This window comes from Diachasma alloeum, unplaced genomic scaffold (genome assembly GCF_001412515.2).
Source record: "Diachasma alloeum isolate Michigan unplaced genomic scaffold, Dall2.0 Dall_scaffold_00372, whole genome shotgun sequence".
Classification (NCBI taxonomy): domain Eukaryota; kingdom Metazoa; phylum Arthropoda; class Insecta; order Hymenoptera; family Braconidae; genus Diachasma; species Diachasma alloeum.
The window spans coordinates 74,165-87,567 of NW_021680511.1; the positions used below are offsets into that span (position 1 = coordinate 74,165).

Sequence of the window (13,403 nt, forward strand, 5' to 3'; positions counted from 1 at the left end):
GGGGGGGGGGGGGGGGGGGTAAAATCGCCACTCGGAATAAAAATCCCTCCATCTGGGCCTTAATGGTAGAAAAACTCATTGCAGCACGTTCAGAAATATTTTTTCATGCCAGAGAATCGCAAATATTTACCAAATTAATTTAATGAAGAAATTTCAACATTTGAATTTATGATCAAAAAAATTAATTCGAAATATGACTATGCAGATGGAATAATCTCTTCTGATAGAAGCAGGCTTCTCAAAATTATCAAGGATGAGTAGGCTCAAAGATGAATGCAAAAAACATTCTAACTTGATAAGTTTTTGTAAATTAGTTGTTTCAAGAGATATTGATGAAATTATGAGTCAATTTCACTAAATAATGGTTTTTCAGAATTCTCAATCAATTGTAAATGATCTAAAATTATGAATTGATGAATCCATACCCAACTAATACGACTCCATGAGCAGTATAATTAACAGCATGTCCAAACGCCAGGGGGAAACCAGCCCGCGATCCTTCGACTATTGCAGCAATGGATGGTTGCAGCTGACGAGAAAATCCAGTCTGCAGGGATAATCCTGCGAGTAACTGCTGGAGAGCACTCATTCCACCCTCCACTACACTATTTTTCGGGTAAACCTTCCATAAAGCATCGTTTATGGCATCTATGAAGTCCTCTTCAGGTACTTTTAAGAGATTTTTGGCTTGATTAGTAGGGAGAGACCAGACAAGAGAACTTTGATTCTCTGAGAGCTAGGAAAAATTATGGAGAAAATCATTATTTCCATTTTTTTAAAATGATTATTTCGACCCTTCATATTCTTTATTTGAAATCAAATTAAATTCTTGATATATTTGTTTATGAACAGGGATACAGGGGTTTCAAGACGATGATAAATTTTCCACTTCGTCTCATCCGCCTTTAGTGGATGTAGGAAAAATCATGAGACGATCATTATACTTACAGGGAGTAATGCTATAGGACCAGTTGGAAGGAACCTCTGCCAAGCGACTACATTTTCTGTTGGCTGAAACAATGAATCAATTCATGAGTGCCCTAATAAAAACAGGATATTTCAAGCAAACGATGTGAAAGAATCTATCTTCAATATATGAACACATATTCGGTGACAATCCCAATTTTTATTTAAAAAAAACTCTCACTCTGTTCATGAAGCCTTATGAAATGTAAAAACGCTGTCTACGACTATGAACAAATTAGTTTACCAGAAAAAAAAAGCATCGAAAAGTTTCCGTCCAACTTTTATTTCTCGATTTTTGCTATGAAAATGAAATGTCGTGGAAAAACAATCATTATTTTTGGGAAATGCAGAAAATTCATAATCGGAGACTGTTTTCAATTTTTTTTACTATTTTTAAACATTCAATTTAATAGGAACCAGTTAGCTTATGAGATATTCGCAAAATAATCTCTTCGGACCGAATGCGCCGAGTTGAAACAGGATTTTCTGAAAATTTTTAAAATACATCTCAAGGCCCGGTGTTTATCTAAATTTTTTTTGTCGATTTTTTCATCTGCAAATTTCCATTCGGTTTTGCATGATGCAGAGAATCACAAAAAATCTGGATGTATGCTTAAAAGAAAGTAAGACAAGTTGGAAATTGCTCTTGTATTGTATACAATATAGTTATTTTTGTTAATAAATTAGCAATATGCTTCCGAATGATTATTTTGCACATCATTGCCTTCTATTATGTATAATTCATTGTTTATTTCATCTTATTAAATTGAATGAGATTTCCTTTTACCTTATTTCGTTAGATTTTCAACTTAGTCGAATGTTATTAACGTAATTATTATTATCCCTTTTCTTCTATACAACCGATTGTCTTTTTTACAGTTATATCTCTCCCCTCAGCCCTTCGATGAACTGTTAATAGAAAAATTTCATTTACACACACTTGAATGAATTTGACACATTATGTTTGAAGAAACCATTAGAAAGGTCACTTTCAAAGAAATTAATGAAAAATTAAAATTTTTTAACAGTCCTCATAAAAATCCAATCAATCAATATAGCTATCGTAATTAACTTTTAACTTTGACTTAATGACATTGAAACAAACATTTTATTCGAAGATATCCCCGGAATTCTAATTTTCAATAAATACAAAATTTTTGAAAATTTTCTAACAAATCAAAATGACGACTATTGCTATCGCCTTCATCTTCGAACTTGGTCAAAGGGACATCCACACGAAGTTTTTAAGCCATCATTCAATCAATTCAGATCATTTTTGCTAACGAATGGAAGCATTGCAATCCTTTGATTTTCACATTCTCTAATTTTGTTTGTAAATGATGTAGAATGGTCTGAAACGTAAAAATACGAAGTTTGGCGACCATGTCTGTATGCGACCACGTCCACCACCACCTTCCCAGTGGTCAATTTTTAGAAAATTGAGTAATTAAGTGGCTAAAGTAATTCCAAAAAATCTGAAATTTTGTCAGATTAGAGGTCCTAAGGACTAGCTCTGTGCAAAATTTCAGCCCGATGGAGCTAATAGTTTTTGAGAAAAAGCGATTCATTTTTAAATCGTTTTGCGCAAATATCTTCAAAACTAGTGGACCGATTTCGATTTTTTTTTTCAACATATTCGTTTCGACGCCTTCTATCTAAATTAATCAAAATATATATACCCGTTCATACGAAGTATTCAAAACATTGGAATTTTGATAGTACCCATGAACGTGACAGTAACCATCTGAAATATTTGCTGCTAGTTAGTGTTGTGAAGCTATAAACTTTTGTAATATTTCAAATGATTCGGAAGCCCGCCATCAATGTATTGATGGCGAAAAAAATAAGATATCACTCTGTGACATGCTCACTGTCACATGGCGCGCTGTCATATGCTCGCTGTCCCCCGCTTGTTTTTACTTATCATGGAATAACCGATTTATTATTATTGCCTTGAGAAATACCTTAATGAGAAAGGGTTTAATCAAAATACCAGAACAATGTTTATATAAGGTCTTCAATTTCCCTCAAAAGTACATATTTCGACATTTTTCTCCAAAGCCACCAATTTATAATTGTCGCCAATAATCTTTGATTATACCTCTGATAATTTGAGTGTAGCAACAACCCCCATTTGTTCATAATCCCAGGAGACATACTGAATCCCCATGGCCTGTCTCACTCGAGAATTAACTCCATCAGCACCCACCTGCAACACAAAATGTATGTTAACAATCAATTCTGTATGAAAATACGTAATTTGTAAATTTTCTGACTCCACAAACATAAAGAGGATTTCCACGAAAAAGGTCAAGACACCTCTTTTTGCTTCCAAATGCCTTGTATTTGACCGATTTTTCGATTTTCTCATTTTGATTGCAAATGGTCTGTAATGTTATGAAACGTAAAGAAATTATGTTTTTACGGTTATGTCTGTATGTATGTGAAACCTTGGGTTTTTGATGATTTCAGAAAATTCAACATAAATATAGTGAAATTTGTAGATAAAAATATGTAATTTTGGCTCATTGTAGCTATTATTGAGCTTAACTCTGACGCGCTGATTTAGCCCGATCGGTCCACTAGTTCCTGAGAAATAACAGCTTCTTTAAATTTCGTTTTTTCTCAGTATCTCAAAAACTACTCCACCTATTTTAATTTTTCTTCTTGCAAAATACTCGTCTCAATTGCAATTATCTACAGGGTGTCCCATTTGAAACAATGCACCCAAATATCTTCCAAGGGGGGCAAGTGATAGGAAATTTTCAGGGACATAAGTTGTAGGGTTCCGAGGAGGACATTTGATGCATGCATTTTTTGAGCTTTCAGGATCATACTTGCAAGCTGCAAGCAAAAGGAGCTTTTTTTTAAATGGCAATCGCATTTTTTACCCCAATGAAACTTGTTCTCCTTGATGAGTTGTTTTTAAATACCTCATCATTCATGTGAACTCCTTTAATTTTACTCGGAGAATTCTTTGTACTCTGCTCCGTGGTACACCTAAATCTCGTTCAATTTCTCTCAAACTGATGTGTTGATTCATGTGAATCATAGCGAGAATGGCAACAGCTCGTGGATCATCAGGATTAATACCTTGTTGTTGTGGTTGTTGTCGTCGAAAAGTTCGTCCTCTCCTACAATTCCTTTCAATGTTCCGAATTACTGCATCTGTGGGATGACGTCGGCGATTAGGGTACCGTTCTCGATATGTCTGGGCAGCGGTTCGATAGACTCCGCGGCACTCTCCTAATACGAGTAAAATATCGACAATTTCACTCGCTGAATACATCGTGATGTGTTCAATGAAATTACAGGGGATACTAACTCGATTCTGGTTGAATTGAAACTGTTTCGAATAGCAGAATCCTCGAGGTAATGGGGAATTCTTTGTTATTGTTTACATTCCATAACTACGGTTGGTAAATGGATTAGCAGAACAATCATCTACGCTAAGACGCGTCAAGGATGTGTGAATCTTCAGTTTAATAACAGAACTCATTTTCGTCGCATTCTCCGAGTAAAATCGATGGAGTTCACATGAATGATGAGGTATTTGAAAACTACTTATCAAGGAGAACAAGTTTCATTAGGGTAAAAAATGCGATTGCCATTTAAGAAAAAGCTCCTTGTGCTTGCAGCTTGCAAGTATGATCGTGAAAGCTCAAAAAAATGCATGCATTAAATGTCCTCCTCGGAACTCTACAACTTATGTACCTGAAAATTTCCTGTCACTTGCCCCCCCTGGAAGATATTTGGGTGCATTGTTTCAAATGGGACACCCTGTATATTAATTAAAATATCTGATTATTATCTACAAATTTGACCGGATTGATGTTGAATTTTCGAAAAATTAATCACCAAAAACAATTGTTCCACGTTTCACGACATTCTGTAGACCATTTGCAATCAAAATTAGAAAATCGAAAAATCCGTCAAATACAAGGCTTCCATTCGAAAGCAAAAAAGATCTCCTTATAGCTCAAAACCATTCGTTCCCGAGGTAATTCAACGCTAAAAAACGAATCAGAAATCAATAGAAAGAAGGGAATAAAATGTCAGAAAAATGTAATTCAGTAATGAAATTGTGAGTGTTTTTTTTTGTATTGGGAACTCTAAAATTGGCGAAAAAGCACTATTTTTATAGCGTAAAATGAGAACTACAAAAAAGAATTTTGAATTTTTCACTATCGCTCCTAAATTCAGGGACATTTGTCGCTCTCTGAAACTCACTTGTTACAGTATTAAATTTCGTCATCCTCTCTTACCACTTCAAAATTGATTCAACTCCAATTAGTTATTTATTTACGGAAAAATTAAGTTCTATGTCCTCTAAATTAAGTTCTATGTCCTATGTCGAATTACTGGCCAAGAGGCAACAAATTCACGAGTTTTTATATTCCATCGTGTATTCGATTGCATCAGGTCATTGTCTTCGTCGCACACCTGCGAGGCATCGGGTGACGTCTCTCGGCGCGCGCGAAGGCCAGTCGTCGGGGCGCGAAACGCTGACACTGCACCCCAGTTATCCACATTCGTCGAATATACGTGGTTTTGAAACACGAATATTCGACGTTATTTTATATTTCTTCATTCCCTGTTTTGTTTCGAATAATATGTGCTACTTTCGTGTCCTCATATTATCCGGATCAACAGAGGAATTTCATAACGTTATTTCGGGGCATAACAGTTTCCCGTTGGATTTTGTTTTGTTTTGCATTGTAGAATCCAAGTGGAAAAAACTTAGAAAATTGATGCCCAAGCATTCTTTTGAAAAAATCTCAAGAGAAAAATTTTAACAGAAATTCGAAATCTATTGACTTTTTCTTATCTATTATCCAATAGAATCAGCGCAAAAAACAAATAGATTTTTTCAATAGAATTCCAATAGAAATCCTATAGAAACCCCATAGAATTCCTATAGAATTCTAATAGAATTTTCTTGCGAATTCGCTAGATTTTATATTAAATTTTGTCATAGGTGTATGATCATGAATCTAAATTGGAATAATTTTCCGAGAATTTAGAAATCTTCTTTTCGTCATACGAAGAGTTATTCAAGATGAAACTCTCACCCTTGGTATAAATAATTTCACTCGGACCATCTGCTTTTCTCATAACTAGATTTGTGCGCGCGCTTTAGCGCGCGCTTATCTTTTTGTTGTGAAAATGAAGAAATCGAATTTATTAAACTTCATATATACTCATAGATGTTTTATAAATATTGATAATGACTTAAAGAGAATTAAGAGAATGAAGAAAATAAAGAGTGAAGCATCAATGAATAATTTTTAATCTTCGATCAATTTTTTTTTACTGTTTAAAATAATCTGATTAAAATCTGTAATTGTTGAAAAATCAGGGGAGGCTTATGAATTGATTTCCTAGAAACCTGAAAAAATTTCTTGAATTCTTCGGAAGATTTCACAGTTTTCTAGATAACCGTAGATCACAGATTTTTCTCGAATTATTTGGGAAACCGAAGAATTTTCGTGAATTTTGTAGAGTTTAGAATTTATGGATGAAAATCTGAGAAGCAAGAATTGATCATTTTGGCGTGTGATAAATATGAAAAAATTAAAATTTGGGAAGTAAAGAATAATTTGTGAGTTAAAAAAATTTAGAAATATATACTATGTTTTTTCTCATGATCAACAATTAGGCAATTTAGATATGTTTTGATATAAAGATCAACTTCACACGTGAAAAAATGAAAAATATGGTGCACAACAAATTTTTGACATTTGAAGAATTTGAAAATACCTTTTTTTCAGCGCCTCCTTCACGTGACTCATTGACCAACCAGAATTGAGGATTAGCGGTCAGGCAGTTTCGAGATATTTCGATATAAAACAACTTCACGTTTCTTTCATCTTTAGTAAATAGGATAGGGTATCTCCTACTTTTTTATTTTATAAATAAGAAACGAGTTAGTACAGACCACATCCGCTGTGCGAGTGATACTAGTAGTGAATCAAACGCGTTGGTTGCATTGCCCACAGAAATAGATAAGACTTTTCCGCAAATAATGAAAAATGGTGGATAATTGAGATAAAAACGGAGCAGTTGAGGAATTCTTCGACACTCTTTCACTAAGTTTGGTTTAGAACAAGAACAAGGTTTTGACTGGGATCTATATATAAATTTCGTATGTCTATAAACATAATGGTGGAACGTTGGTGGGGAAGAAGCATGTTGAATGGATGGGGCGTGGGTTCCACGATTCCTCACAGCGTTTTGAAATAAATATATAGATCAAGAGGCCTCTTCGAAGTGGAAGCATGTCAGAGACAAGGAGTGGCAGATCATCGAGGAGAAGCGGTCGAGATGTCAAGTCTAGTTCATCGAGAAGAAATGGAGATTCTAGGGCTCAATCTATCGAAATGATTGATTTGAGAACCGCACACATGGAGAATCAGGTGAAATCTTAATTTTAAAACTCCACGGAGGGATTTAATTGCTTTTCTAAAAATATCGCGTAGGAGTTAGTTTATGAAAAAGAGCGAAGGATCCAGGAATTTGTAAAGATTACTGTAAAAAACTCCTTTCTTCTCAGTCACATAAAATCCACATACAAAAAATGTAATTAAAAAACCTGGCACTTTCTCCAAGATATTATTTTGAATTTCAATAAGAACTCTACGAGAATACTATTGGTGTTCTACTAGAATTCTATTGGAAGTTTTTAACTTCCCAGCAGGGAAGTTATTGTAATGGCCCCGAAAATCAAAAATCGATTTTTCATCAAATCTCCATGTTTCAAGGTCTTTTCGATGTTCCTAGACAATTTTAAACGAAATGTCTGTCTTTGTGTGNGTATTTCGAGTTAAGAGAAATATTATATGAAAACAAATGCTGAGATCAGTGGTGTACTTCGTCTCATGAAAAAGCGACACATTTCTCATGAACGCGACATCTTTTGATTGACCAAGTTTTTGCGTCTACTTCCGGCATGTACACCGACTGTGTCGAACCGGCGTGTGCTTCGATAAACTTATCAAGTGAGAACTGTGTTTACCAAAATGTCGCTTGAGTATGACTTTACGACCAGTGCGGAAATCGATACTTTCCTCCCTGGCAATGTAATGATGTGAGTATAGTTATGAATATCATGTAATTAAAAGCAAGGGTTTCTCATGAACAAATAAACAGAGTATTGAGAGTTGAAAAGGATTCTTTTAGTAAAAATGGGAGGAATAATAATATCGGGAAGTTGTTGGTGCGACCCGTCCGACGGGTCAGACCCACATGAATACATCCGCTACCAACCCACCCGCAATGGGAGCGAGCGCAGCGAGCGACCAACAGCCCAATCCACTAGTTATTCGGTTTTTGTACCAATTCTATGAATAATTATAAAATTTTGCCGCGCGTTTTTTAATAGATATTTTGTTATAGAAAAATGTTCATAAATGTTGATTTTTCTATGTAACTCATTCTATTGTTATGAATTTTCCAGGTTTTTTTTTCTTCTTGAGTTTAATTACGAGAAACAAACCAAAAAACGACCGAAAAAACTTAGAAAGTGGGTGCCTAAGGGTTTCGATAGAAAAATAAGAATCTATTGTATTTTCCCTATCATATATCGTCTAAACTAATTTTACGATAAAGTTGCATGGTCTCCAAGAGACTTGGCTCGAAAAACAAATAGGATTTTTAAAATATAATTGTCTGTTCCTGCCGATAAACAACAGTTCCTGCTGTATCTACGACTTATCCGCATCTCTACCGCGTCTACGGTGAGCTGCGTGTTAAATACCTTCTGGCAAACTTCGACCTATTAACTGCTATGAACCCTTTTCAGAATTTTTTCGACTACTGTAAATATATACTTTTTACTGTGGTACATTTCCTACCAAACAAAAGTTTTGTTTGGCTCTTACTGGAAAGTGGAAATTTTTGAAAAATACAAATAAATGAAAAAGAAAGCCAAGTGAAGAATGTCGAATAAATAGGTATAGTATACAATCAGATTTCTATAAGAAAAACAGTGCTATAAGAAAAACGAATGAAAACGAAATTCTCCGCAAAATAACAAATCAGGCCCGCTGGCGCGCTCGCTCTTTGGGGTGTGACCGGTAGGGGTGGGTGGAATTGGGTGTGACCCATTACGGGTCGAACCAATAACTTCCCGACCGATTCCCATTTGTCTGTTCATTAGAACAAAAAACGCAAATTTTGTAATTTCCGTCTTGATAACTACAAGACGGCTGAGACGATTTTACTTGGCATCCGCATAAAATCGAATTATATAAAGATGCATCGATTGCATGAGCAGGAATCAAATCTCATCATTTTTCTACGTGGAATTATTGAATTTTCAAAAAAAAAACTTTTTTTTTCATTTCTCACATGTTTTATGCAAATAACTAACAAACTGCTGAGGCGAGTTGTCTTACAATCTACTCAGTTCTAAGTTACATTGACACGCATCAATTGAAAGAAAATGATTGGTCAGAAGCACAACATTGGAACATGCACTGTCGCAACCTGAATATCTGGTAATATCACAGATGGCCCATGATTGATACAACGAATAGGCTCTATGGACAATGTAACGCTCTATCCTATTGACTGCCGCGTGGAATTGGAAAATTCATTCCATTGGGTTCTTGGAATATAAAATAACATTCAACATCGAATTATCCAGAGGCTCCGCGGAATTTCAATTGCAAAATGAGACTTTTCTAATCACAGCCTTTTTTTCCAACTCGATTTCTTCAATTCTGAGTTTGTTCAATATTTCTAATTTAAGGAATTGCAGAAAAAATAAATTGAAAAAATTTGAGCCGAGAAATTTTTCTTTTACAGAAAATATCTCAATAGAATAACTTTTTATAGAAAAATTAAATTCTATTGACTTTTTCCGTATAATATTTTCTATCGAATATGTCAATAGAAATGGTAAAAAAAATCATAGAAAATTCAATAGAAATCCAATAGAATTTTCCAGCGAATTCGCTAGGATTTTCTATTAAATGTTTTCGTGCGTGATTGCATCATTTGCAGATTTAACATAAAAAAAACCTCTCATTTATAAGAGAAGAAACCCAATTTTCAACGGTCTTACGACTTTTAAAATATGAGATAATTCTCAAAAAAAAATATGGGTTAGAAAAAAAGTATATTATATCCAATGAAAACATGTTTATCACGCTGTCGTCCGTTCTCTGTGAGCTGTATAACCGTAGTCACTTGTAACGATCCCAGCTGATTAATGGAGAAATAGATCATCTACGGGGATCACTCTATAGCGCGAAGCTACAAGTGCATGCGTCCGAACAATAGAGATGGATGATACAAAGTTAAAGCTATAATACTCTACTTTATCGACTGCCGCATGTACTTGTCGACACAGCTAGCCTGATGGCCCAATTATTTTGAATCGATGTTTCATTTATTTTTGCGATAAATGAAAAAAAAAACAAATCACACTATTTTGCGGGAAGGTATCATCTGATTAATGGAAAAAAGTAATTGCGATACTTTGTTGATTCATTCAGAAACTGAGGGAACGCTATAATTTCATTATGTGCACTTGGCCGAGAAGACTTTCCAATTGCAATGAAAGAGTGAAATGAAAACGAATAACCCTATTTATGACGAACCGTCAATTTGCCGTTTTTTCACGATTTCTTTTGCGAATAACTGAAAAACCGCTGAGCCGATTTTGTCCACCATCTAATCAGTACTAAATGCCAAGAAGATGCATCGTTTGCGAAAAAAAAGATAAAGATGCGACTAATATTGAAAAATTTCCGGAAAGTTCGAAATTCCAAAAATTGTTGTTTGAATAACTCCAGAAGCACTGAGACGATTTTGCTGAAATTTCACTCCAATCTTGAGCATACAAAGCTACATCGATGATGATCACAAGAAATCAATCGAATCGTTAATATAAGAGGAATCATCGAATTTGTAGAAAAAATTCATTTTTATACGATTTTTCACTAGTTTTATTACAAAATCTAAAGAACTGCTGTGGCGGTGTCACTCAAAATCTAATCAATTCTAAGGTTTTCTGGGGGTCATGAAACGTGGAGAAAACATGAAATTTCCACATTCGATTTTCGGAGTCATTGCAATAACTTTCTCCCTACGGGTCGGGAAGTTAAAAATTAGTAGGAGCAGGAGCAACGTCCTTGCCGTGGCTCAGAAGATGGAGGATTAGATTGATAAAGACAGTGAGTTGAAAAACTCACTCCAAGCAAACTCTGCGCCAAGAGTATTAGTCCTGCTCCCACTAATTTTTTATTTTACGAAGAATTCTGTTTCCAATCCTTTTTCAATTGAGCACTGTTTTTTATAGAAATCTGCTTGCACCCCTTTTGTCCGAATCTGTCATAATTTCTCCATAAATGGAGAAATTATGACAGATTCGGACAAAATATGATAAAAAATGACATTCTACTTTCTTATTTGTCTGAATAATCTGTCAGAATTTGTCATATCATGTAAGAAAAAGTCATAATCTGACATATTATGGCGAAAAATGACATAATTTGACATGTTATGACAAAAAATGACATTAAATGTAAAAAAAGGGACAGCGAACGGTCTGAGCAGTTGACATATTATGACAAATTCTGTCAAAATTTGTCAGATTCTAAGATATTTATCTGAGAAATTATGACATATTCTGACCAATTTGTTCCAAATCGTGGTCATTTTATGTCATTTTCTGACATCTTATCACAGATTCTGACATAATATGACATTTTCTGATAGATTTTCTACGAATTTTTTTTTCAGAATATGACAGAATTTGACATTTTCTGTCAAAATTTGTCAGAATCTGTCGACGAATTTCCACGAGGGACACTACACCAATTTATTCGACATTCTTGACTTGGCTTTCTTTTTCATTTAGTTGTATTTTTCAAAAATTTCAATTTTCCAGTAAGACCCAAACAAAACTTTTTCTTGGCGCAGTTTTTTTCCAAAAACATGTGTTTTTGTTTTTTAGGCAGATTTCACTAATTTTTTCAAAATAAGCACAGGATTGTTTTCATATTCTGAGAAATTTGTTTTTTTCAATTCAAGTAATTTGTTCTGTCACAAGATATAACATTTTTCCAATTGATAATTATCAATTTCAATTGAAGGGAAATAAACAATTCTACTCAAGATTCATTGTTTCTTCCGACTTTCGATAATTTATTCAAAATTTTCAGACTTTGTTTGTTTCTCCCAGTCATTTTTTTCTTTGTTTTTCTATGGACAGCTTGTATCTATTGGTAAGATGAACTGATTTCTATTCAGGAACAGCCAACAAAATGTTTACTTGATAGATATTTTTATAAAAACATTTGTTTTTTATTTTGAAGGTATTACTAATTTTTTAAAAATAATTACAAGTTTTTTTTTGTGGGATACTCGGGAATGTTGGACGGGTTGATGAAATTATAATACGCGTTATAACGGTAGAAATCGAATGGAATTTATTCACAGCGAATGTGTCGATGTTTACACCTTGAGAGCTATGACGAATCTGTCTCTCGCAACGATATAGGCAATTAGATCATCCGATCGAGGGTGCCCGAAATATGACGAATCATCACGAGGTGACGTAGTCAGGTATTCGGCTGCTAAGCCGGTGCGAATACAATATAGTGAAATAATTCGAACGATAAATAAGTAGCTTCGCTACAATACTCCCCTTCTGTATCAGAAAAAAAAGGGAGTTAGCTATGTACAATATATACAATATAGGCAATGTATACGCGTTAAAATGGCACTAAAAACGGTATACGTGATTTGAAAAAGAAAATTGAATATTGAGTGAGTTTATTGACTGAACCTGACGCGGTTTCGTACTGGTCGAGGAGTTGAGTCCAAAGATGATCTTGCGTCACTCGATGGAGCCCAAGATGATGATCTGCGTCTAGATGGTCCAGGTTGCGGTGAGGCATCTGGTGTCGTACCAGGGGTCGATTGTTCTGACGACGGTAATAGAATGTCGTCTGAATCGTTGTCGTCATCCGGTAAGTCAGCGTCGGCTGCTTCGTCTTCGGCAATGGAAAATACTGGCTTCAGACGGTCAATGGATACGACAGTTTCTTGACCATTGATCCAGACGACGAAATGCTTCTCGTGTCGCGATATTACACGATGTGGTCCTTCGTACGGTGGCGTAAATGCATGATGAGCAGCATCTAAACGAACAAAAACGTGCGAACATGAGGCGAGTTCTTTAAATACGAATACCTTACGTTGGCCGTGTCGTGTGCCGGGAACTGGAGCGAGCTCAGCGAAGTAGTTCCTGAGTCTGTCGGCAATCGTTACTGCCGGTAGGCCATTGTTCGGAGCAGGAGCGAGAAATTCTCCTGGTAATCGAAGTGGCTCTCCAAATACGATATCGGCAGATGTGGCGTTAAGATCGTCTTTCCACGCTGAACGAATTCCAAAAAGCACGGTGGGGAGGGTATCTACTCAATGAG

The 13,403-nt window shown here is 35.2% G+C and overlaps 1 protein-coding gene across 1 annotated transcript in view; it reads right to left on the reverse strand.

The window, feature by feature from the left end:
• LOC107041716 (ubiquinone biosynthesis monooxygenase COQ6, mitochondrial) overlaps positions 1-13,403 on the reverse strand; it is a gene marked incomplete at its 5' end in the record, with an annotated part of 155,139 nt that overhangs the window by 63,709 nt on the left and 78,027 nt on the right. The window contains 3 exon segments of the mRNA XM_015262403.2: positions 426-736; positions 949-1,011; positions 3,068-3,175. Of these exon segments, the coding sequence (XP_015117889.1) occupies positions 426-736; positions 949-1,011; positions 3,068-3,175 (482 nt within the window).